The sequence below is a fragment of the Pelodiscus sinensis genome, chromosome 3 (genome assembly GCF_049634645.1).
Source record: "Pelodiscus sinensis isolate JC-2024 chromosome 3, ASM4963464v1, whole genome shotgun sequence".
In the NCBI taxonomy this organism is placed as follows: Eukaryota; Metazoa; Chordata; order Testudines; family Trionychidae; genus Pelodiscus; species Pelodiscus sinensis.
The window spans coordinates 3772137-3798921 of NC_134713.1; the positions used below are offsets into that span (position 1 = coordinate 3772137).

At 49.2% G+C, this 26785-nt stretch overlaps 1 protein-coding gene across 1 annotated transcript; it reads right to left on the reverse strand.

The window, feature by feature from the left end:
* Positions 1-645: 645 nt before the first annotated feature.
* Positions 646-25908, reverse strand: PRSS55 (serine protease 55). The gene is made up of 5 exons (XM_006124519.4): positions 24445-25908; positions 19028-19214; positions 16096-16346; positions 7979-8121; positions 646-978 (listed from the first exon to the last, which is right to left on the reverse strand). The coding sequence occupies exons 1-5, from the start codon at positions 24497-24499 to the stop codon at positions 685-687; spliced, it is 930 nt and encodes a 309-aa protein (XP_006124581.2). The 5' UTR covers positions 24500-25908; the 3' UTR covers positions 646-684.
* Positions 25909-26785: the final 877 nt, after the last annotated feature.

Genomic DNA, 26785 nt, shown 5'->3' on the forward strand with positions numbered 1-26785 from the left:
AGACTGCATCCCTCTGTCAGCAGAGGGATGCAGATAAGGCAGGTCAACATTGCAAATGAGGCAGGGATTTAAATATCCTGCACCTAATTTGCATAAAATGGCTGCCGTGTTTTGCCGGCTCCGCATTTTGTCGGCAAAAAGCGGCAGTCTAGAGGGGGATCTGTCGAGAAAGAAAGCCTTTTTTCGACAGATCCCTTATGCCTCCTGCAAGGAGGTTTACAGGATCTGTCGAAAAAGGCTTTCTTTCTCGACAGATCCCCCTCTAGACTGCCGCTTTTTGACGACAAAGTGCCGAGTCGGCAAAATGTGGCAGCCATTTTTATGCAAATTAGGCACGGGATATTTAAATCCCTGCCTCATTTGCAATGTTGACCTGCCTTATCTGCATCCCTCTGCTGACAGAGGGATGCAGTCTAGATATACCCTTGGAGCTAAACTGGATGGTCTCATACGATAGCATTTTGCTAACTAGTAATTCTAGCTCCTTCCCAGACTCAGTTTCCTGACTCCTCAGTTTCCCATCGAGGGGTGTTGGGAGGATAAATCCATTAAAGACCATGGAGTGCTTTGAGACTGACTGATGAAACAACTCTATAAGAAATAGGAATTATTATGTAGCTTACTGTAAAGGAGAGGAGAGTTGGATAATGAAACTGAATTTTTATTATGATTTGGAAATCATCACTAGAAAAATAGAAACAGAGAAAAAAAGAGGAGCAAAGATCCAGGAGGCAGAGGTCTCTTGCTAGCACCTGAATGCAGCCGTCTGGAAATCGTGATGTTATCCAGCCCTTCGGGAATGAAAGGTTTCCCTTCCCGGGCTGTCTCTGCTTGTATCCACGCCAAGTAGTTGAAAATGAAAGTATATATTCCAGGATGCTCTTTTTTCCTGCAGCCTTCTCCCCAGCTGACTATGCCAACTGCAAACCACCTCTTGATGTTCCCATAAGTGCAAACCAAAGGTCCCCCGCGGTCTCCCTAGGGGTTAAAAAGACATCACAATGGGCATCTTTTATAGCAGCTGGATCTCAGCGTTAAGCCAGAAATGGGCCTGAATGAGGAAAATCAAATACCAAAGCGTGAACATTTCACAGAGAGGCCCATCTCTGTGAGATCTATGTGGAACAATTCAGCAGGGCAGATGCTTTCTCAGTGTGAGAGTCTGATGCTTGGTTGAGGATCATGAGCAGCAGCAACAGAAGCTATCCCCACACCACCCTGTCGATGTGCCTTACTCTTAGAAGACAATCCCTGAGAAAGGAGGGGAGGAGAAGAGAGAGAGAGAGAAGCAAGACAGGGTGTTGGAGAGACCATTCAATGCTTGGCCCTTCTCTACCAAGACTACTAGAGAGGGGGCTAGCTAGTTGCCAGTTGTGATTGGGGTTGGGTGGAAGGAGATGAAATGACATTTCAACAGCTCAGCAGCAAACTATGAACAATCAATCCAGAAAAATCTTTCTGTAACATGGCTAAGGGCTTCAAGAACAAGCTCCCGTTGACAAAGGAGACCAGATGACGTGAACAAACCTCCACCACGGATTACCGCCAGGCACTTGCGTTTGCTGGTGTGGCATGAAAGAGCATGATTTGTTGAGTTTCCTGTCTGATCTGTGAGTACACATCTAGCCCTGGCACGCCTATCTAAGACAGCGAGAACCAACGTAGGGCAATGATCAAAAAGCACTCGGTAAGTTACAGTCTCTCTCTTGTAAATTTCATACCAGGTGGTTTCAGTCTAAGTGCTTTAAAGGCAGGGCTATAAATCTCACAGAGGTCTCTCTCTCACCAGGCCCAGCATTTTATTTTCTTGGCCACCAATAATTTATGTGGCACGTACAGAATCCAATCTAAAGGCACAGCCGGCATTCCCAGGCAATGCTGTCTCTCTCTTTCATCCCCCTTTGAAAAGCAACCTTGATGATGGTCCACGCCGCCTCCCCCATACCTGCAGCTCCCCAGAACTGCTCCCTTGGATTCACTAATGAGCAAGGAAACGGCTTGCTGCTCCCAGCAAAATCTATAGCCGACCTCCTCGTGGCTTCAATGGATGGTGGAGGCAGGCCCACAGGGTGTTAACCTTTTTTTCCTGGTGGCTTTTTTGGGGGGAAGACGTCAAAAAAAATGGTAAATGTGGAGTAAGTATTGCAAAAACTCATCATGGGTGTTATTTACTAACATGCACATGGCAGTAGCGCTTTGGAGTCTCAGTTGTGGACCAGGGTTGGGGGCTGGACTTGATGACCTCCTGAGGTCTCTTCCAACCCTAGGATTCAGGGTACCAGCTGAGCTGGGCACTACAGAAACAGAATACGAAGGGGGGCCTTGTCCCCATTTTAACCACAGAATCATAGAACACTCGATTCGGAAGGGACACGAGAACACTAGAAACGGAAGAGGTCATCAAGTCCAGCCCCCTGCCCTCACGGCAGGACCAAGCACCATCCAGACCATCCCTGACAGGTGTCTGTCCAACCTGCTCTTAAATATTTCCAGGGATGGAGACTCCACAACCTCCCTAGGCAATTTATTCCAGTGTTTCACCACCCTGACAGGTAGGAAGTTTTTCCTAATGTCCAACCTAAACCTCCCTTTCTGCAGTTTCAGCTCATTGCTTCTTGCCCTTCTTGTCTTGGGACCATATAGTTCAGCGATCATATCGATGCTTTCCTTGCAATGACCTCTGACTCATACCCTCGGACTAGGCTCAGGCTAAGTCCATGTTGGCACTTGGCAGAGCTGCGCTCCCAGCACTCGGAGCTACTCCCCTCCTGGCGGTGGTTTACACGGAGCACCGGGAGATCTCTTCCCCAGAGCTCATGCCACGGCCGCGCTTTGCACTTTTCAGTGTAGACAAAGCTTAGGCACCGTGTCCCATTTGAACAAACCTCTTCTAAGGCCCGAACGCTTTGAAATCAAAGGGCATTTCTCTAGTGCCTTCAGCAAAGGCAGGATCAGGCCCCATGTGCTTTATGCTGTGGCAACGAGGGGGCATGGTATGCGTCCTAGGGTACGTCTAAACTACATGCCTCCGTCGACGGAGGCATGTAGATTAGCCAGATCGGCAGAGGGAAATGAAGCCGCGATTAAAATAATCGCGGCTTCATTTAAATTTAAATGGCTGCCCTGCTCTGCCGATCAGCTGTTTGTCGGCAGATCGGGGCAGTCTGGATGCGACGACAAAGAAGCCTTTCTTGATCGGCACAGGTAAACCTGGTTTCACGAGGCATACCTGTGCCGATCAAGAAAGGCTTCTTTGTCGGCGCGTCGCGTCCAGACTGCCCCGATCTGCTGACAAACAGCTGATCGGCAGAGTGGGGCAGTCATTTAAATTTAAATGAAGCCGCGATTATTTTAATCGCGGCTTCATTTCCCTCTGCCGATCTGGCTAATCTACATGCCTCCGTCGACGGAGGCATGTAGTCTAGACACACCCCTACTGCTGTACAGCAAGCAAGGCTCATAAGAACAGAAGAACGGCCCATGTTAATAAGGCTAATTAAGTGGGCTAGCTGTGTCCCATTCATAGCTTTTCAAGTGGAAATAGATGTTAAAGGCAGGAGAAATTGGCTTTATAATGCGCCAACCAGTTACGGTGTGTCTAGACAGCGGTGCTATTTCAGGATACTTCTGGTATCCCGAAATAGCTGTTCTGCGTCTTTTACACAAGCCCGTTATTTTGAAATAGTTTTTGAAATAACTGGCTCGCTATTCTGACATCCCTGCAAACCTCGTTCCACCAGGATTAAGGGACGTTTCGGAATAGCGCTCTATTTTGAAATACACTTGAAATAAACTACGTAATTTGCATAGCTCATATTGCATAGCTTATTTCGAGCTACAGGTGCAATGTAGACACACCCTGAATGTCTTTGTTCAAGCCCAGGGAACAGTGTCAAACTTGTGGATGTATTCCAGTTCTGCAGACTCTCTGGCTATGTCTAGATTGTATCCCTTTTTCGTAAAAGGGATGCAAATTAGACGTATCGCAATCGCAAAATAAAGCCTTTTCCAAAAGATCTGCGTCTAGACTGGAGCTTTTTTCCGGCAAAGCTCCGTGCCGAAAAAAAGCGGCAGCCATTTTTATGCTAATGAAGCGGGGGAGATTTAAATCCCCACTTCATTAGCAATTGTGATACGTCTAATTTGCATCCCTTTTACGAAAAAGGGATACAATCTAGACATAGCCTCTGTGTAATTGGTTAGTGAAATTCCTTTGTAGAAGAACGGCTACTTTTAAATCCTCAACTGAGTGATCGGGCAGGTTAAAACATTCCCCTACAGGTTGTGTTACCATTTCTGATGTCTGATTTGTGTCCATTTATCCTTTGTCACAGAGACTGTCCAGTTTGGCCAATATCCATGGCAGAGGGGCATTGCAGGCACTTGGTGGCTGAGATCACATTAGTGGATGGGCTGTTGTCTGAGCCCCTGATGTCATGGCTTACGGGGTTAGCTCCTGTGATGGTGTCACTTGATATGAGGACAGAGTTGGCAACAGGGTTTGTTGCAGGGGTAGGTTCCTGGGGGACTGTATCTGAGGGGTGACATGTGGCTGCCGGAAAGGATTTGTTTCAGGTTGAGGGGTTGACTGTAGATGAGGATCAGCCTGTCTCCCAAGGCCTGTGAGGGGTAACAGGCATTTTCAGAGTTAAAACCCTTAGACTTCAATTGTTGTCAATCCCTTTGCTTCAGAGTCTAGCAAAGGGTGCTTAAGAAAGCAAGGAATTAACCCTAATATGTGATTCAGGGGTCATGGAAGAAAAGGCGCCCGTCTGAACCACACAAGAAATGTGTCCAGCCACGGCTGAAGTGTATGTATACCTCCATCACCTGTGAATGCCAGTGTTTAGGGCTAATTAGAGCCAGTTAATTACAGGTTCTATTAGAATCCATTCAAAGCCTTTCTGTAGATATGTCTGAAGAAGCGTTAAGAAGCGTGTGTACAATAGGTTTGGTTAACTGAATTGTTTGGCTATTTTAAGGTAAAAACCGTTGGGATATACACTCCTGAATCTCCCTGGAATATTATAGCCAGCAAAGGGGGTGGGGCAAAGCTGTCTAATTGCTGCCCGTTGTGCTGATGTTTTCGTGGTGTCAAAGCTTTGTGCGCTCAGAGCTGAACTGACCTCTCTGTTAGGAAAGGTTGCTGATTTCCTGCCTGAACTCTCCTTGACTGAGGCCACGTCTCCACTTACTGTGGATCAATGCACCAGCGATCAATCTTCCAAGGTTTGATTGAGCAGGTCTAGTAAAGACCCACGTAATCAAATGCTGAGGGCAGTCCCCCCCCATCAACCATGGTACTCCTCACAGTCATGGGCTGTGGTACACTGGGCCACTTATTCCGGAAAATCAGCCGCTTTTCCGGAATAAGCTGCGAGCTGTCTACACTGGCCCTTGAATTTCTGGAAAAGCAACGACGCTCTACTGTACAAAATCAGCCGCTATTCCGGAAAAACTATTCTGCTCCCGCTCGGGCATAAGTCCTTATTCCGGAACACTGTTCCGGAAAAGGGCCAGTGTAGACAGCCCAGTAGTCTTTTCCGGAAAAAAGCCCCGATCGCGAAAATGGCGATCGGGGCTCTTTTCCGGACAAGCGCGTCTACATTGGCCACAGATGCTTTTCCAGAAAAAGGGCTTTTCCGGAAAAGCAGCCTGCCAATGTAGACGCTCCTTTTCCGGAAAAACTGAAAACGGAATAGTATTCCGTTTTAAGCATTTCCGGAAATTCATGCCAGTGTAGACACAGCCACGAGGAATAAGGGAAGTCGACAGGTGCATTTCTCCCATTGACCTCCCACTGTGGGGCAGCCCCAGAAAATCGATGCTAGGTATGTTGACTCCAGCTACGCAATGCACATTGCTGGAGTTGTGTTTCTTGCATCAATTTTCAACACCAGTGTAGACCTGGCCTCAATTTCTTCCCATTTCTTCTGCTCTAATCCCACCGGGCAAACCTCACTAACTTCCCCACCTCCTTTGGGGGTTACACCATTCTGAGATTATATCATCTCCACATTGACCAGGCAAAGGGAGAGGAATCCTCCCTTTGTTATCACTGGAGCAGAAGTCAATTCTCCCCTTCGGCCCCATAGGCTGACTATCTGTATCACAATAACAGACTATCGAGTCCTGTCTAGGAGAGCTGGGCCGTAGCCTGCTCTCCTCAGCCTAGTTGAGGCCTGCTAAGAGGGTGGAAACCAACAAGAAAAACCCACCATCCTTTGGCTGACGTAGCTACACGAGCAAATCTCGCAGGGCGGAGGAAGCTATGCTGTCAGAAGAGTCCTTTCAGGCAGGTTGTGTGGATATGCTGGGAGGTACATTCCTTCTGCTAGGGTATGCCGTGTCTACACTAGGGGCTCTCCAGGCAGATAGAAATACTGCATTGCTGTCCCACCTAAGACTTGGTAGCATGGACTGGGCCTGAGACCACCATGCTCCTTGCCACAACAGTTACCAACCAGACAGCAGACAGTAGCAACTGTGGAGCCTGCACCTGCTTTTGATGTGACCCAGCCACGTTGCAAGAGGGTCCGTCTCCCAGACCCCAGGGTCACCCATGTTAGTCCTCCACATGGACTATGCACATCTGGGAAGGGACTATCTGAAACCATCGATTTTTAGCTACTTTCGTGTCTCCAGGTCCCTTAGAATCATAGAATCCCAGGGCGGGCAGAGACCTCAGGAGTCACCGAGTCCAGCCCCCTGCTCAAAGCAGGACCAGCCCAACTCAATCATCCCAGCCAGGGCTTTGTCCAGCCGGGACTTAAACACCTCTAGGGATGGAGATTCCACCCCTGCCCTAGGGAACCCAGCCCAGGGCTTCCCTACCTGCCTAGTGAAATAGTTTTTCCTAATATCCAACCTAGACCTCCCCCACTGCAACTTGAGACCACTGCTCATTGTTCTGCCATCTGCCACCACTGAGAACGAAGGAAGTTAATTATCGAACAATTCACTAATTGAATAGTCGAAGCCTTTTGCCACTGACTATTTGATTAATCGATAGGGCGGCGTTGTCCCTTTGAAATGCCACCATGGTGTTTCAAAGGGGCAGTGACGCATGGAGCTCGGGGTCAGCTGGGGACTGACCCCAGGCTTTGTGCCGCGTTTCAATGGGGCAGTGCCACACAGATCCTGGGATCAGCTGTGCGGTGCTGCCCCTTTGAAATGCCCCTCTCTTCCCCCCCTGCCCCGCTGCCTCTATCTAATAGAAGCAGCAAAAGGGGAGAGGGGAAGCGACTAGTCGATTATCCTCTTGACTAGTCCTTATTATCCCTACTGAGAACAGCCTCTCTCCATCCTCTTTGGACCCTCCCTTCAGGTCATTAAAGGCTGCTCTCAAATCCCCCCCTCACTCTTCTCTTCTGCAGACTAACCAAGCCCAAATCCCCCTGCCTCTCCTCGTAGGTCATGTGCTCCAGCCCCCGAATCATTTTCATTGCCCTCCACTGGACTTTCTCCTATGCATCCGCATGCTTTCTGTAGAGGGCGGAGGGGCAGAATTGGATGCAATACTCCAGATGTGGCCTCACCAGTGCCGAATAAAGGGGAATAATCCCTTCTCGAAGACTCTGAGTCAAGTCAACCTTTCCAGCCGAGAGAGCGAAAACAGCGTCGCGCGCTGTGCTGGGGTGACAGATGGGGGATTTTGCTTAAGAGCAACGCAAGGTGCTGTGCCCCTCCGTGCACCTGAGCGGGCGGCTTCCGCAGCCCTGCCCCCAGCTGCTACCCCCGGGAACCCAGCGCTCCAGCTACCCTGTTCAATCTGCTTTGCACTAGGCAGCAGGAGAGCCTGCTCGTTCCTGGGCTGCTCTTGCTGGCGTTTCATGCCCTGGACACATGCAGAGAAACATGAGCAGCCCCAGGGGGTGCGGAAGGGATCGATGGTCATTACCATCGCAAATCAGCCTCCCTGCGGCTTGCTTTCTGCTGACGTCAGCCGCGAGGGTGAGCGGGCGCCTGTTTGCTGTACCTGGCAGGCCTCCTTCCCTCCGTCCGCGTAGCCGGCGCACAGCATGTTCTCTGTGAGCTGGGGGACCCACGCAGAGCACTGCTTCTTGCCGATCAGCTTCATCTCCATTTTCTTTAGCAGGTTGGTTAATTTCATCTTGTCCCCTAGCCAGAGAAAGAGAAGAGCGCGGCTTAGGCACGTTCTAAAACAATGAGATTAATACCTCCAGGCTTAGGCTAGATCGTGGGTCTCAAACCACAGCCCCATGGAGGAGGAGAATTGGCAATCACTGGAGGTGGTAAGTCCCTGGAGGTGGTGCATCAAGATGAACAGCCCCTTCTATGCCCATTAATAGGCTGCAGCATATAGAATCCCAGGGCGGGCAGAGACCTCAGGAGTCACTGAGTTCAGCCCCCTGCCCAAGGCAGGACCAACCCCAACTCAATCAGCCCAGCCAGGGCTTTGTCAAACCAGGACTCAAACACCTCTAGGGATGGAGATTCCACCCCTCCCTAGGGAACCCATCCCAGGGCTTCGCCACCCTCCTAGGGAAATGGTTTGTCCTACTATGCAACCTAGACCTCCCCCTCTGCAACTTGAGACCATTGCTCCTCGTTCTGCCACCTGCCACCACTGAGACCAGCCTCTCTCCATCCTCTTTGGAACCTCCCTGCAGGTAGCTGAAGGCTGCTATCAAATCTCCCCCTCACTCTTCTCTTCTGTAAAGAAGCCCAAATCCCTCAGCTTCTCCTCGTAAGTCATGTGTTGCCCTCCGCTGGACTCTCTCCAATGCATCCAAATCCTTTGTGTAACAGGGGGCCCAGAACTGGACACGATACACCAAATGTGGCCTCACCGGAGCTGAATAAAGGGGAATGAATAATCACTTCCCTAGATCTGCTGGCCATGCTCCTCCTAATGCACCCCAATCTGCCATTGGCCTTCTTGGCCACAAGGGCACAGTGTTGACTCATATCCAGCTTCTCAACCACTTGTAATCCCCGGGTCTTTTTCTGCAGAACTGCTTCTTAGCCAGTCAGTTCACAGCCGGTAGCAGTGTGTGGGGTTCTTCTGTCCCAACGCAGGACTCTGGTCCTCGTTGAACCTCATCAGATATGTGAGGGTTATCCATCTAGCCTGGCTCTGAGGATAAAGCCAGGGCTAGAAGTGCCAATTAAATATATAAAAGCAACATCGGGAGCAGAATGGCACACAGGAGGGCAATGAACAGCTAGCAAATCTCCATCTCCTTAGAACAAGAGTGAATTTGGTCCAGTAGGCTACGCAGCTGCAGAATTACTGACTAGCCTGAGAACCACAAGCCTTTTTGACCTCTTGTGGAGAGACAGGCACGGTCACTATCCAAGAAACTCACTGCTGAGCATGACAGTCCTGGACAGTGAAGTCCTCGCTGTGTGTGTTTCATGTGCGGGGGTGCACTCCAGACCAGTCAGGGGTTGTGTCACCACCGGCCCTGTGACCTTCATAATTCTTTGCTGCTGTAGCTTCCAGCCTGGGTTGCTCCCTGCCAGTCTATCAGTACACAGGTCGCACTCTGACTCCGGCAACCTCTCTGTTGCTCCACCCTGGTTTCCACCATCGTGAGTTAAAGCAAGCAAGGTGAGAAGTCACAGAAGGGTCGCCGGGTCAGATTGTATCTGCAAAAACAATGAGGAGAGGCATCTTAGAGATGAATAGATTTATTTGGGCATAAGCTTTTGGGTGTCTTTAAGGTGCCACAGGACTCCTCCTTTTTCCAGATCAAGACTAACACAGCTACTCCTCAGACAGAATTTAGCTATATGAAGAGGAAATCCACCTACTTCATGACAAAATTCACCCAGATACAGACAGACATCGACTTCCTCTTCACGTGCAAACAGACGGACATCATACCCAATGGACTGAAGGTGAAAAATCCATTGCAATCGAAATACTACACAGACTATGGTGAGAGATTGTGCCACACACTCTCAAAGGCTACATCTACACTACAGAGGAAGATCGAAGCTGCCGCTGTCGATCTTCCAAGGTTCGAAATAGCCGATCTAGTGAAGACAGCTAATTTGGACAGAGGGGGGTGCTCCGGTCAATGCTGGCCGTCCTGCTTCCATGAGGAGTAAGAGACGTTGAAGGGAGAGTGTTCTCCCTTCGACACACTGTGGTGTGGACAGCGCCAAAAGCCGAGTTAAGCTACTTCAACTTCAGCTGATGTTGCGTATCGTACTTTGACTTTGTCCCGTAGCGTAGACATACCCAAAGAAACTGAGGAACCTCCTGATCAGTGTCATATATAGAAAACATGAGAAGATCAAGTATGAGCTCTCGAAACTGAAGATGCTCATAAAAAATCCAACCTCCCACATGAAGTTCCACATGGCTGGACTTTACAAAAACTAACCAAGGCATTTACCATGCTCACTTTGCTTCTCGACAGAGGAGAAACCACAGGAAACTATCTAAATTCCTACATGCCGGAGGGGATCACAGCAGCAGTACCCTTAACTCACCCAACAATCCTTTTCATCTATCCAACCACACACGTAGCCTGGCAAAAGTCAGTCCTATCTTGGGGATTTTCTTTTTGCCCCACTATCCCCACACGATACATTTCTGAGGTGACTTGGAAGCCTGCTTTCACCATCTCCAACTCAAGGACATTTTCCAACACGCCACTGGAACCCTCTTACCAACATGACAAGAAGAAGAATTCTGCATGGACTCATCCTGATGATGGAAGCGACAGACTAGACTTCTACATAGAGGCGACGTCTACACTGGCATGATTTTCTGAAAATGCTTTTAATGGAAAAGTTTTCCGTTAAAAGCATTTTCGGAAAAGCACGTCTAGATTGGCAGGATGCTTTTCCGCAAAAGCACTTTTTGCGGAAAAGTGTCCGTGGCCAATCTAGACGCGGTTTTCCGCAAAAAAGCCCCGATCGCCATTTTCGCAATCGGGGTTTTTTTGAGGAAAACACTACTGTGCTGTCTACACTGGCCCTTTTGACAAAAGTCTTTCGGAAAAAGACTTTTGCCCGAACGGGAGCAGCATAGGATTTCTGGAAAAGCACTGATGATTTTACATGAGATCGTCAGTGCTTTTCCAGAAATTTAAGCGGCCCGTGTAGACAGCTGGCAAGTTTTTCCGCAAAATCAGATGATTTTGTGGAAAAACTTGCCAGTCTAGACACAGCCAGAGTGTTGCCAGTCATGCACAGGCTGAAATTGTGAACAAACCACATCACATGCCCCATCACTTCAGCCGTGCAGACCGCAATGCCACCCACAGCCTCAGAAACAACTCTGAGATTATAATCAAAGAGAGCGACAAAGAAGGTGCCATAGCTATCATGAATCGGTCAGGTTACGAATGGGAGGCTGCTAGGTAACACTCCAATCCCACATTCTACAGGCCACTAGCCTCTGAGACCACTGAGGAATACCAAAAGAAACAACACCATCAGCTCAAGAAACAACCTGCAAAAGCATGGGAACAAATCTACACAGACACACTGGAATAAATTGCCTAGGGAGGTTGTGGAATCTCCATCCCTGGAGATATTTAAGAGCAGGTTGGACAGACACCTGTCAGGGATGATCTAGACCAGGGGTTCCCGACCCTTTTCGGTCCCCGTACCCCCTTGGCTTTTAGTAAACCTTCCCGTACCCCCTATTCAATATGTAAGGAAATGAATTCTAGACTCCAGAATCCACAACTTTTTTCACTAACACGACTACTTTTGGAATATTTCAATTAGGATAATCTAGTTATTTACCAAATATTCCCCATGCCCCCTTGAAAAGCTTCTCATACCCCCTGGGGGTACGCATACCTCAGGTTGGGAACTCCTGATCTAGACAATATTTGGTCCTGCCATGAGGGCAAGGGACTGGACTTGATGACCTCTTGAGGCCCCTTCCAGTTCTAGTGTTTTATGATTCCACCCCTACCAGGGGTATTCTATCGGCTATCCAAGATCCATAAACCTGGAAATCCTGGATGCCGCATCATCTCGGGCATTGGCACTCTTTTAGCAGGATTGTGTAGACTCTCACTGCAGATCCTATGCTACCAGCACTCCTCGCGATCTTCGAGACAACATGCAAGGTGATCCCAACACTCTCCCAGTCCTGAATTTGCTCAAAAGCAAGTGTTTTGGAATGTCCATCCCTCTCCTGGACAGGCCAGGGAAATAATACGGCGCATTTGTTCCTTTAAGGACATAAAAGCGCATCACAGAGTATTAATTGGGGCAAATACACCCTTTCCCGTAAACACCGCTCTGGGCTGGTTTACAATAGGAGATATCTATTGATAATGCATTAAGTGAAGCTAAATAAAAGGAAAAAAGTTAGAAAGGGTTACAAGCAAATACTCATGGAGACAAGCTTCCAGAAGGCCAAGACTTCATCTAGCATGAGACAGGTGTTGGCCAAGATGGTGTCTTCCACCAATCTTCCTTCTTCCCTGTCATGGCTGACTTTCCCTCAGTCAGGACCTTCCACAAGAGTACACGGTGCTGGGTTCCCTTGTCTTCTGGGGTGGAAGATCTTTGCCTCACCAGGCTTCTCACCTGGGTTCAGTTCCAGAGACTTCAGCCCTTCCCCACTTGTTTGAAGGACACATCTTCCTCAGCTTGCAAGGGCGTGGGTCCCTCGTGTCTGCCAAGTGACGGAGGCCTAAGATGGCCTCTGGTCCTCCATACCCTGCCCACTAAAGTTCAGTGACCAAGCATTAGGGGGCACAGAGAGACAGGTAACTAGTTGCCCCCTGCTGTCTGGAAGGGAACTGTTCCTTCCTATGTTCAGCCACGCGCTTTCAAACATAGTTTTGGTCGGGATTTGTCATTCTGCACGTAGCATGAAGAGGTACATTTCACTGTGGTATTCCTCACCAGTGTGTCATTAGTTTGCTGAAAAGAACTCACTCTAGACACTGTATCGCTCAGGTAAAGGCTTTGTCTACGTTTAAACATTTAAAGCAACAACCACAACAGCGGTTTCCACGGAAGGTGTGGCCACGGCAGAGCACTCCATGTAAACCACCTCTCTCAGGGGAGTAGCTCGTTCATACTGGTACTTTACAGGGCTGTAATTTGCTGCATAAGGGGAAGGGGTGAGTGTTTTTCACACCCCTGAGCCAGAAAGTGACAGCGCTGTAAAATGCCCATGTAGACTTAGCCAAAGTGTCTCCCCTCTATAGCTTGATTATCCTCTTTAATGTCTGTAGGTAAACTGAGGTAAATACACGTTCCTCTGGGGGATGGACCCATTTAACAATGCCTCTGACACACCTTGTTTGCATACCCTTTCATTACAGTTCCAGCCTCTGTTCATAACTCTCAATACCCACTGTGCTCAGACAGCACTCGGGAGTACAGGTTGAACCTCTCTAGTCCAGCACCCTTGGGACCTGACTGGTTCCGAACGAGAGAATTTTCCGGACCAAGGGGGAACAATACCGTCTAGCAGCATTGCCAAGACTTCCACTGCTGACTGGGCTGTTAGAGGACACTTAAGGATAAATTAGAGCTGAATAACAGCACAGAACACTGAGAGCAAGGACTGAGAGCTAGACACGAGGAATACTGGTGCCGACTGGGGCCAAGTGGGGCCACTCTCAGCATTCGATTTAGCGGGTCTTTACTAGACCTGCTAAATTGAATGCCAAAAGATCAATCTCCGGTACGGTAAGTATAGACGTGGCCTAAGAGACATCAGGTTGTGTTGCACTGGAGTTAAACAGGGATGAAGGAAAGAACAAAAATCCATCTTCTTTTATAAAGACATTGAAGGGGGGGTGCAAAAGGGAGCAGCAATCAGAGCGCCCTCCTCTTTAAATCGCTGCCGGAGCCCCGTGCCATGCACTCTCAGGGCTAGGTGGAGGAGGCTAGCCCACAGCCCCACCCCTCCGCCTGAGGTTCTACCCTTTCCGGGGGGCAGAGCCAAGCCTCCCTCCACCTTGCCCAGGGCCCGGCAAAGTCTGTTGCCTGCAAGCATCTTTTCAACTTGCATTTGAAGGAGCAGCAGCCTCCTCTCTTCTTTGTGATGTTCTGCGCTGAATTGCACTTTACTGGTCCCTAACAGCCAGCTCAACGTCTGTAATCTATCGTTGGACTCCCCCGGGGGCTCGAGAATCACTACACAGGAAACTGAATGACAAGCACGTTCTCTGAAGAAGAGACTGCCCCGGTCTAGACAACAGCCCGGCTTGTCCTCCGGTGCCTTCGGGGCTTCTCCGAGACCTCGAAGGACTCCTCGACTTTTTCTCTTGCTAACACGGACTTGAAATCCGTGTTGGAAACAGGCAGTTTGCTCTCTTCAAAAGGAAACCCGCAAGTGTTCACCTGAGCCAAATTCCCACAGCCCCTTGGAAAGGCTTGAAATGTTCGCGGCCACGAGAGACGTGTGTTCCTTTCACCCCCGCTCCCCCTCAGAACCCACCAGCCGCAAAGGGATGGAAGGCCCTTTGGAGAAGTCGGTCAGAGGCACGAGCAGCGATGGGACTCACTCGGGGCAGAAGTCACGTGCCCCTCCTAACTAGCCCTTCCCAAAGGCATGCTGGGAAATCTCATGAGTACCTGCTTCACGTTAGAGCTGGCCCCCAACTGGCCCCTTTCCCCCCGCAGCTTGCCCAACACATGAATCCGGTGGCGTGGCGGCTTGAATTTGACCTGGAAGGTGGCTTATGCCTCTGCAGAGGATTCTGTATGATGCTCGCTAAATCAAACCTGGTCTGGGGGGAGAATTTTGCTGGGGGAGGAGGGCAGGGAGTCGCCACTAGACTGAGGCTGTTAGATTCAAAGTGGTTCCCAGTGCTCCTTGGCTCTGAACATGCTCACCTCCAGCCCCAGAGCTGGGGGCCTGAGGCGGAGTGAGGGAGGTGGACCAGCCCCATGCACAGCCCCTGCTGCTGGATGCTTCAGATCCAGCTCCCCTAGTCTCTGAACAGAGAAGATGCACCTCACGTCCCATGAGTCTCTGGGCACCAAGGAATCTGCATCCCTTATGGGAGCGAACCTCACGCCCGTCACAGCGGCGGCAAGTGCCTGGCGTCTGCAGACGCTCAGATCTACAGCGTGGCTTCCACGACAGCCCCTGCCACCGGGGGAAGGGTGTGATGCTCGGCTTCTGTCCTCCGGGTTCTGGGCTGCTCTTGGCGCCAGGATAGCTCCTGGCTGCCCAGGGACTCTCTGTAGTTCCAGCATCCTCCCGCCAGGGGGATCTATAGGCGGCAACGTAACCGGGCAGATTCGAACCTGGGCCCTCCGGAGCTTAGTGTAGCCTGTGCAGCCTGAGCTATAAAGCCAGCTGGGGCTCAGCCCCGGCTGTAGCGCTGCCTTGTTCTTAGCTCCTGCTGTACGTGGTCTAAGGGCCACTCCGTGGGACAGTGACCCACATGAGGGGTGAAAGAACCTCGGTGTCAGAAACTGGGGGAGGGGCTCTCTTTATAAGGGGCAGGCCGGGGGCCGAGCAGCTTTCTCCTTCCCCCCCCCCCCCCGCTCCGCTTTGCTAGCTCCGGCGGGGGGGATTTTAAACTAAGTGAATGCAGATTTCAATGGCAAATAGCACCCCCTACACACACAGACACACACACACACACACACGCCTGTGCACATGCACACACAGGCTTGCATGTGCTCCCATGGGCACACACACATGCACATATGCGCAAACACTCATGCACACACGCACACACTCACACTCGTACACACACACTCACACACTTGTGAACACACACTCATGCGCATGGGCACATACACACACTCACATACACATACCACACACACTCACGTACACACACACACGTGTGCTCGTGCACACCTGCTCACGTGCTCACACATGCTCATACACATGCACGTGCACAAGCATGCACACACACACTCACACATGTACACACACATGTACACACACACATGCACTTGAACACACATACTTGCACACACACTTGCACATACACTCTCGCACACACTCATGCACTCACTTGAACTAGACACATGCACTCGCACACACATTCTTGCACACACTCACACACACGTGCACATACACTCATGCAATCACTTGAACGGGCACGCACATGCACTTCCACACAGACACTTGCACACACTCATGTAGACACACACAGACATCACCAGTACCTGCAACTGAGGCTCCCCAGCCAGCGACCCAGCAGCCCTCCCAGGTGTGAAGGTCCCGTACGAGGGGCAAGCAGATGGGCATTTTCTGTTCACTGAACTCTATGGGCGAGTCGAGCAGGATCAAGGCGACGTCGTTGTCCATGTTGGCGCTATCGAAGCGCTCATGCAGAATCAGCCGGTCCAGCTTTTTCTTCTCCACCTGGTGGCTTTCCAAGTCGGCTGCTCCCAGCGCCACATACAGGTCTGGCGGGCTTAGGAACAGAAACGGAGACAGAGCGTGAGCAAGAACGGCAAAGGCCTTCGGCGAAGGTGGGGAAGGGGAGTGCTCACTTGGCACATGGCAGGGTGGGGCTAGACACAGAGGCCCTTGGAGCCCATCTTCATCACTAGCTCTGGCAGCGCTGGGCACCAGTTTTCACAAAAGGCTGGATTCTCCTTATTCCAGGAGGAGCCAGGCTAATTCCTTTGGGAGTGCTTGCGGACAAAGCGGGTAAGGAACCCGAGGTCGAACATGGACTTAGTTTTGCTCAAAACACGTCAGGCTCTGTCACTTGTTGTGTAGCAGCTGGCGCCCGTCACCGTGGTATCAGCGCGCCTCCCAGTCTGTAATGGATTTATCCTCACAGCACCCCTGGGAGGTCGGGATGGGCTGTCATCCACATCGCACAGATGGGCAAACAGGGCACCGAGAGACAAAGGGGCCAGGTTGTGCTCAGTAAAGCAGGACCAGGTATTTAATGACTCACTCGGGCTCCCAGGGAAGTTGCGGCAGAAAAGGGAACTAAACCTCTGTCTCCCAAAGACCCAGGCTAGCAACTAACCCCTGTACCATTCTCCTGATCTGCTATATGGCCTATTTGTGCCTCTGTTTCTCACCCTTTGTCAGGTCCATCTGGTGGAAAGTGATTCAAAGTAGGGACTGGCTCTTACGTTGTACAGCGCCTAGCACACGCCACACGTGTGTGCTGTTATTTGTACTCTGGGCACACGAAAGGAGCCATCGGTTGGGTTTTTGGTTGGGGCAAGAGCAGAGCCACGGTTGAGGTCTCACCAAAGTGCAAAGACACTGAGAAGGCACCGTAACCAAGTGTTTGCCCCGCACTGCAGGGCAGCCTGCAGGAAGACAGCAGAGCTAAGAATGAAGATGGGGCGGTGAAAGGTGATCGGGTGATGTTTACTGCTTCTGGTTAATTGGTGGGGGCTGGAGCAGCTCCTTGCTCGCTGTGTCTGCTCCAGCCCCACGGGGCCTGCCATGAACAGGGGCTGCTTTGGACGTCCAGAGCAGCCCATGTCCACAGCAGGCCTGGGTGCGTCGCAGGGAGGGGTTGCTCCGAACGTGGGGGGAAAGAGGGAGCGTTCCAGCCCATTTGGGCTGCAATATACCCTCTTAATTGGTTAACTAGTTAAACGTCACATGTAACCTGTTAACCAATTCAATGGTTTCATTAAATCCCTACTGAGACATTCTACATGCAGCTCCGCCACTGATTTCCCTTTGTGACCTCAGGCAAGTTCCTGAACATCACTTGCCTGACCTGGAAATGGAGAAGGATAGTTGGCTTGGACAGTGCTTTGGATGGAAGGGACTTTACAAGCACCAAGGGTATCGAGGAACGTTGTTACCCTGACAGGAGTGGTGATGGGCTCTGAGGTGGGCGGAGCGAACGTGCGCTAGCTGCTCCTATAAGCAAGAGGGGGACAAGGAAAAGAGGGGTGTGCACGGGGCCACATCAAGGCAAGACCACTTGGGTTTCCCCGAATCCCCCCCTGGGGATCTTTTCCTTCTCCCTGTTGGGGGAGCATCCGGGCACCCTGTTTTGTCCTCCTCCCAAGGGACCAGAGGCAGCGTGCTAAGGCAGACTCTGCATCCGTGACCTCCCAGGTGAGGCTGGGAAACGTCACCTCCTCCTAGACCCAGGGATGACTCGTCTTCCCCCTTCGCTTCCTGTGCATGGTGCGCCCCCGACCCCAAAACGGCGCCTGCTGCTGGCGCTCTCATGGCGACCTCCTGTGCTCTGGATGGAGGGGGAGGGGGAGGGGCAGGTCATGAGTTTGCCAGATGGCAGGGCAGGGGGGGATCTGGCCTCACAAGAGTGGTCCCCTGAGAGCATCCAAGGGGTACGGACGGGACACCCTGTAGCAAAAGCTTTGTGGTTAGTGAAGATGAGGTCAGTGTGGTCAGATTGTGCACTGGAGCTCTGAGCTTTGTCCTCCCTATGTCATGGAGCTGTGTGTGTGTGTGTGTGCATGTGTGCGTGCATATGTCATGGAGCTGTGTGTGTGTATCATGGAGCTATGTGTGTGTGTGTATATGTCATGGAGCTCTATGTGTGCATGTATGTCATGGAGCTGTGTCTGTGTGTGTATATGATGGAGCTGTGTGTGTGTGTGTATGATAGAGCTGAATGTGTGTGCGTCATGGAGCTCTGTGTGTGTGTGTGTGTGTGTGTGTGTGTGTGTGTGAGAGAGAGAGAGAGAGAGATGGAGCTGTGCCTGTGTGTGTGCATGTGTGTGTGTTATGGAGCAGTGTGTGTGTGATGGAGCTGTGCCTGTGTGTGTGCATGTGTGTGTGTAATGGAGCTGTGTGTGTGTGTGTGTGTGATGGAGCTGTGCCTGTGTGTGTGCATGTGTGTGTGTTATGGAGCTCTGTGTGTGTGTGTGTGTGATGGACCTGTGTGTGTGTGTGTGATGGAGCTGTGTGTGTGTGTGTGTGTGTGTGCATGTGTGTGTGATGGAGCTGTGCGTGTGTGTGTGTGTGTGCGCGTGTGTGTGCATGTGTGTGTGATGGAGCTGTGTGTGCGTGTGTGTGTGTGTGTGTGTGCGCGCATGTGTGTGTGATAGAGCTGTGTGTGCGTGTGTGTGTGTGTGATGGAGCTGTGTGTGCGTGTGTATGTGTAGGATTCCCCCCCCCCCCATGAGCCCCAGTACTCACAGTTCTTTCGTGAAACAATGTGCCGCAGACAAAATCCACCAGTTGCTTATAATTGACCCTCCGCAAAAATGCTTCTCCTTGGTCTGGATGCTCACTTGCCAGGGGAACTCTCCCGACACGGCGTTCGCGCCCTTCGCGGTCTCAGACTCTTTCGGGGACGGTTGGTAAGCGGGCCTGAGGCCACATTCTAAATACAAACCATAGCAGACGGCAGGTGTGGGCCCATGTCTGGACACAGGCCACTTTGAACCACTCTGCAAACCAGATCTGACCCCACACAGGGCCCCAGTCGACATTCACCCCATGCCTACACTGCTGTCTCTCTCTCTCGGCCTCAGTGGAGTTTTTCCTGGCTTACGTTGCGTAAGACGAAAACGAAGCCCATGATGTATTTTCTGCAATAACACACCTACCTCCGAGGGACAGGTTCACTTTGGGTGTGTAGAGAGGGGCACAAGAAACAACCTTTGGATCGGTTTCAACCCCCCCCCAAAGTTACAAGTGGTAGGCATGAGGGTTTGGATCTTGGCGTTTGGTTCAGCCTTTACAAAGAGACAGGATATTTGCAAATGTCAAACCCAAGTTTTCATTCTGAATGCCTGCAAAGTTTGCAGGTGGTTTGACCTGAAATTCTTGGAGTCTTAGACGCCATGTGAGCAGAATGAAGAGTACAACTTGGGATTCACAGACGAATAGATTTAAAGGCTAATGACGGGACCATGTATAGGAGGGGTAGCCGTGTTAGTCTGGATCTGCAGAAGCGACAAGGAGTCCTGTGGCACCTTATAGAGTAACAGATGTATTGGAGCATGAGCTTTCGTGGGCAAAGACCCACTTCATCAGATGCACGAAGGGCCCATGTTATCTGCAAAACACTGGCCAGATAATCTCACCAACTGAATTCTGTATCAAGCCTGCACAGGGCTGAGGTAGAGCATATCTCCTAGAAATACAGACAGTCTTGGTTTAAAGAGTCAAGTGATGGACACTCCACTACCTCCTTCTCCAAGTTTTTCCATGAGCACCGTATTTCCAGTCTGATTTCGCCTAGCTTCAACTTCCCTCCCTTGAACCACACTCCTTTGGCTGTGTCTACACCGGGAAGGTTTGGTGATGAACGTGCCGTCGATATGCAAAAGTGTAAACCGGTCAGACTGTTTTATCTGCCTCTCCTTGTCAACATTTCACGGCCACATTACTAGCTCCCCTGTCGAAAGAGCAAAGCACTGTAGGTGAACATCCCACAAGGCAGTGTTGTGGGAAGGCGGCGCTGATCCCTGCGCTTCTACGAGGGATTCCCTTGAAGCTGTGGGAGCTCTCCATGGGGAGGAATGACAAAGCAGTGCAGCTGTCTCTCCAACTCTCCCTTTGCAGCAGGGGTCCCTAGCGGGGCAGAACAGGAGCATTCCAATGGATTGTTGTTTGTTCCCCAAACGTAGCAGCTCACTCAACTTTCAGATACTTTTGGGGACTTTGAAAGGTGAGGGGCACAGGCCTGCAGGGCAGCAGAGATCACAAAACACTGAGCACAGCCACCAGCGCAGGCATTGTGTGATACTGGCGGAAACAGTTTTTGAAAAAAGGCAGCTTTTGGTGACAAAGCGTGCCAGTGTAAACAAGGCCTTTGTTTGCTACCTAGCAGATTTTCCCCCTCGTGTAGGCACTTACAAACCTGGATCAAATCTCCTCACTCTAATCTTTCATAAACAACATAGACTCAGTCGATTTAGTCTCTCACTGTAAGGCAGGATTTCCAGAACTTGAGTCATTCTAGCAGGTTTTTTTCCTAAACTCTTTTCAATTTGTCAACATCATTATTTAAAGTATAGACATCAGAAACTGACACAATATTCCATAGTGGTCTGATTAATGCTGAAAAGGTCATAACACACCCCTATTGCAGCTTGCTACTCCTCTGCATAGCCGTCACAGGATTTGCATTTGGTCTCTTCCTCACTGCATCATCTTAGTAGCTCATGTGTGGCTGATTATATACCACGATCCCTAAATTCTCTTCTGAGTCATTGGCTTCCAAAATACATTCTTCCATCCTGGGCATGTGACCAACAGCTTCCATTCCTCCATGCGTAACCTATCATTTAGCTGTATTAAAACACTGTTCCAGTTAGTATAGCTGTTGCGTGTGATATAGCTGTTGCGTGTGAAGATGCGTGTGAAATCTACGAGGCCAGGTCTATCCTAGATCCAGTAGCTCGACTTAAGGTATGCAATTCCATCTATGTAGAATATGGCAAGAGCAGGAGTACTAGACACTAGTGGGGGGACCCTTTGAATTTGATTTAGTGAGTCTTAACTAGACTTGCTAAATCAAACTCCGGAAGATTGATCCCGGCAGTGGCGATCTTCCACAACGTGAAGACGTGGCCTGAGTGTAAGAAGCAAGCAGCAAATATAACTAATGAGCTTGTAACCTCTTTGGGACAGGGATTGTCTTTTTGGCCTCTGTTTGTACAGCGCCTAGCGCAATGGGCTCCTTTGTTCACGTCTGGCCCTCTGCGGTGTTAACAAAACAAAAACACTATATAGCCAAGAATAAAAAGATATAAGGTATAGTTAGGACATAGAGGTGGCAGAGGTCCTACAGACCTCAGGCTTGTAACGTATTTAGCATAGTCAAATTAGATCTTCAGATAAATTAGAATCATAGAAGATTAGGATTGGAAGAGACCTCAGGAAGTCATCTAGGGCAACCCAAAGCTCAGAGCAGGACCAACCCCAACTCAATCATTCCAGCAAGGGCTTTATCAAGCCAGGCCTTGACAAGAATATAATAGTTAGCTAGTTTATAAAGAGAAATGAGCATAAATAAAAAACAGGAATGTGTAGCACTTTAAAGACTAACAGCTGCACCAGACTAACACGGCTACATTTCTACCACTATTCTACAAGCATAAATAAGATATTTTGGCCTTGGAAAGGGTTCAGAAAAGAGCAACTAAAATGATTAGGGATTTGGAACAGGTCCCACATGAGGAGAGGTTAAAGCAACTGGGAATTTTCAGTTTAGAAAAGAGGAGACTGAGGGGGGATATGATAGAGGTCTATAAAATCATGAGTGGTGTGGAGAGGGTGGATAAAGAAAAGTTATTTATTAGTTCCCTAAATAGAAAAACTAGAGGACACCAAATGAAATTAATGGGTAGCAGGTTTAATACTAATAAAAGAAAGTTCTTCTTCACACAGAGTGTAGTCAACCTGTGGAACTCCTTGCCAGAGGAGGCTGTGAAGGCTAGGACTATAATAGAGTTTAAAGAAAACCTAGATAATTTCATGGAGTTTAGGTCCATAAAAGGCTATTAGCTAGGGGATAAAATGGTGTCCTTGGCCTCTGTCTGTCAGAGGCTAGAGAGGGATGGCAGGAGACAAATCGCTTGATCATTGTCTTCGGTCCACCCTCTCTGGGGCACCTGGTGTTGGTCACTGTCGGCAGACAGGATACTGGGCTAGATGGACCTTTGGTCTGACCCAGTACGGCCGTTCTTATGTTCTTATGTAAATAAGTTAATAATAAGCTGCTGAGCTTGCGCCTACGTTAATGACATGCTGCTGTTTTGAAAATAACTCCTGAGCGTGCATAGCCATGTCTACGAGAGACCAGCAGACCCCACAAGCAGACCGTTGGTACCTGGGGTGAAATGTTGGAGACATACGGGTTATTTAAGGCCTGTCATCGTGCTGATAAGGTGATACTGTGAATGAGAACAAGGCAACCTATCACGTTAGACTATGAAGAATGGGACACCCAAAGAGTAGTGGCATGTGGAAGTTCAAATAAGCAAAGGGAGTTAAAAATGATCAAACATGAACCCCAGAGGGTGTCCCTTATAAAAGTCGTGTCCCACCCTCCATGCCTTGGGAGGGATTTATGAGAGACAATGAAGGTGAGGATGAAGATAAGACCAACGCTTCGGGTTTTTTTGCCCGGCATGGTGTAAGTAATGACCATATTAAGCATATTAAGCATTCTGCACTGGGTTCCTCTCTCTTTTACCCAATTTCTGTGAGCGTATTGATGTATGGGGTGGCTAATAAAAGTGATACAAGAGCACAGTGTGGTCTTAGTTGTGCCCTTTGGATCTGCCGATAACTTCTCTATTACAATCATCCTTGGGGCTGAACTTTCACATGTTAAACGAGATGTGGCCACTCACCTGGGGAGAGAGGGGGTGGAACTGGTTAAAGTAACCCACAGCTGTAGATAAAACAACACAGAGTTTTTTTAAAAACCTGATCTCTCCAAGTGGGTGGTGGCATGATTCTGAGGGTTAGCCAGCAGCCTGGGGATTAAGGGGTTAACTACACCTAACCAGGTGGAGTGACCAGTAGGAATGTAGGTGGGACTTTCAAACTGGGACAAAGGAATTTGGGTTTTTTCCTTTCTCCTTTTGTCTCTTTGGGTGAGTCCTCTGCAGCTACAGAGAGGGACAAGCATGTCTCTCTCTCTCCAAAACACCATTCTTCACTTTCTGTAAGTAGGGTAAAGTTTAGGTAGTTTCGTTAGGCTTTATTGTTGTAAGGGTTGGGTATGGGATCTGAGATCTGGCACTGCTTAAGAGATGTTTGGCTTTTCTTTTTAACTAAGTTCTAGCCCATGGTGTAACTCCTCCATGAGTATATTTGGTTACCTTTCCATCTGATCCTTATGCTTGCAACAGGAATATTGTTGTAATAAAAGTTTTCTCTTTTCTTTTTATTAACCTGGCATTGGTTACTTGTGTGTCCTGATTTTTATAATAGGGGGGAGATTTCCCAAATGATCTTTTCCTCTGATTTCTTTACCAATATTTGGGTGGTGGCAGCGGAAGTTTTATTCCCAAGATCTAGGTTTTTAAGATTTTGGGGGAAGTTTTATACCAAAGCCTGGTAGATAAGGCTTTGGGGTACACTTGCTGGCCCCCACTTCTGCATTTATCATGCCAGAGTGGGGAAGGAGCTATGACAGGTGGATCCTGCTAGCGCTGTCCATGCAAAGCCAAGACTGACGATAAATTGAACCTGATGGTGTTTGGAATTGACAGATATCTTTGGCCATGAAAGCAAGTGCAGTTGCAATGAAAGAGACCCTGAAAGTCAGTTATATTCAAACAGTATAAAAAAAATCAGACCTTTAGACCCGCTGGTCTTTTTTTCGCTGCCTCCTTGTGCCTATTAAAATTGCTGCGTTATTGCACATATGAGGGCTGCAAACATGGACATCGCAGATGGCTCATAAGTGGCTGAAATGCCTTTTCTTGTTGAGGATGGAGAATGATGCTCATGGACGGACAACCTACAAGGCAGTGCCGAATTCTTCGCTCACTTGGCCTGGTGCAAAACACGTGGAACGGTAATGGTGCAAGTGAAGGGAGAATCTGGCTCCCACAGAAGAAAGTGCACAAGGATTATAATCCACCTACCTGCATGTGTGTTTCTCATAAAGGCCGTTAGAAGCCAAAGGGTAAGGAGAAGCATTCTGATCCCATTCTAACTCGATGCTCCTTGTTCATATTCAAGGAGGTGAGGCCGTGGCAGATACCTAGGGGCAACCTCCCCGCACGATATTCTAGCCAAAGGCAACAATTCCTTCTGCCTTGACGTGACTACAATATTCCTCATCATCTGCATGTGACATCACACAATCTAATCACAGGGAGTGACATCACAATGGGAGGCTATACCTGTGTGGAGGGAAAAAAGGATTTTTTTCAGCAGGCCCAGGGGACAGACCCCTAGACCTGAAATGTAGGGTTGGCAACCACACTGGAAATTTCCCAAAGTCTCATAGTTGGTTCAGCCCCTGACAGAGATGGAACAGTTTGGAAATTCACTGCTGGATCCTGATCTTGGTTCTAGCTAGGCCTGAGAGTGGTTTGCTTCCTGTGCTCTGATTCAGGTCCATTTCGAATCATGGGCGTGATGGCTTTTCCTCCTTCCTGGATCATGTTGTCGCTCTGGGAAAATTCCCAGCGTTGTCTTCCCTGCAACGATTCTTCCTTTGCCCATGACAGGAGTGGATTCATTCTTTCAAACCTTGGAAGGTGTTTCTCTTCCCTTTCAACACCTTCCATGTAATCTCTGTGGGAAGTGGAAACTCATTGCAAGGATAAGTGCTCAACGATTGAGAAGTGTGGCCGTAAAGATATCCACAGCGGACCATCTTCCCCTTGATGAACTGGAGGCTAAATGTAGATTATACAGCCAAAGCATCTCCTAATGTCGCACCATTGGGCCGAGTTCCACTAGTGAAGAATTTTGCCCCGGTTTCCATCTCGCACCTGTAGGAAGTTGCATGGCCAAAATTCAGCCTGGCGTTACTTCACAGTGAATTCATGGTGCTCAATATTTTTGGACCCTCATCTTGGGTATCTTCAGTGGAACTACTGCAGGCAGATGTACATCATCTGGAGAATCTGAGCCCTTATACCTACTGGAACAACTTCTAAGGGCCACAGCTCAGATCACAGCAGAGCCCTGCTATGCTCCGTGTTGGACAATCACATATGGAGACATAGTCCCAGCCTTAAAGAAATTACAATCTAATTTGAAGCCATGTGAAAAGGCTGAAAACAAACAGTAGGAAAAAGGTGAAGAGGGAGGATGGGATACCAGCGCTAAGAGTGTGGATAACATGGGCTAAGAGTGAACAAGGCTCCAAATTAGGTGCAGGTTGAACCTCTCTTGTTCAGAACTCTCTGGTCTGGAAACATCCAGGGTCTGGCATGATTTGAGTTAGCCGGATGTCCACTTTTCATGGGTATGGCCAAGTTTCCTGAAGTCCCATAAAGTCTGTTTATGGCCACCAATCTTGGCTCTCTGTTCTTTGCTGTTATTTAGCTCAGGAAGCAGTGAAATGAAATAATCTCTCCCAATAAAGAAATTTGCATCCCAACCTAAGAGCTCGAGAATCGGAATCTGGTTCTCCTCTTCTGCACAGGTGCACACCAGGTGTAATTCCACTGAATTTATGGAGTTACACTGAGGTAAAAACCAAACAATCAGAAAGTGGAATCAGAACTTTCATTTTCCTCTCCCCATTTGCTTCCATTTCACCTCATGCCCCCCAAATCAGAGAAAAGTGCCAGTTTCCTTGACAGCGAACAACAGAACAATTCAATGGTGTGATATTTAACCACATGCATTCTGTTACTATGGTAACTGGAAATTCCGAGCGAGATGCTCGAGCATGTGGGATCCTCTTCAGGAAGAGTTGCACATTATGATCATACCAGGAGCAGCCTCTTCTCTGCTCCCCTCCCCCACACAAATGCAATGAGAAACAAAAGAAGTTGCCTCTTGCTTTTGAAACTGGACTGAGATGAGCACAGAACCGGGCACTAGGAGTTCCAGAGAGCTAATTCCAGCCTTTTCGTACCTTGGGCAAATGACTTATCTGTGTCGTAAATCCCTATCTGCAAAACGGACATAGTGACGCTTTCTATCTCTCTCGCTGGGTCTGTTCTATTCTTGCAAACTCATCAGGGCTGAAACTCCCCTGTTACATATTTGTACAGTATCTCACACAATTGGGGTACGCCTACACCACAAGACAAAGTCAAATTAAGCTACGCAACTTTAGCTACCTTAATTGCGTAGCTGAAGTTGAAGTTGATTAACTCGGCTTTAGGTGCTGTCTACACAGCAGGAAGTCGAAGGACGAACACCCTTCCTCCGACTTCCCTCACTCCTCGTGAAATGAGGGTTACAGAAGTCGGAATAAGGAGCCTGTCATTTCAAAATAATTTCAAAATAACGGGCTCG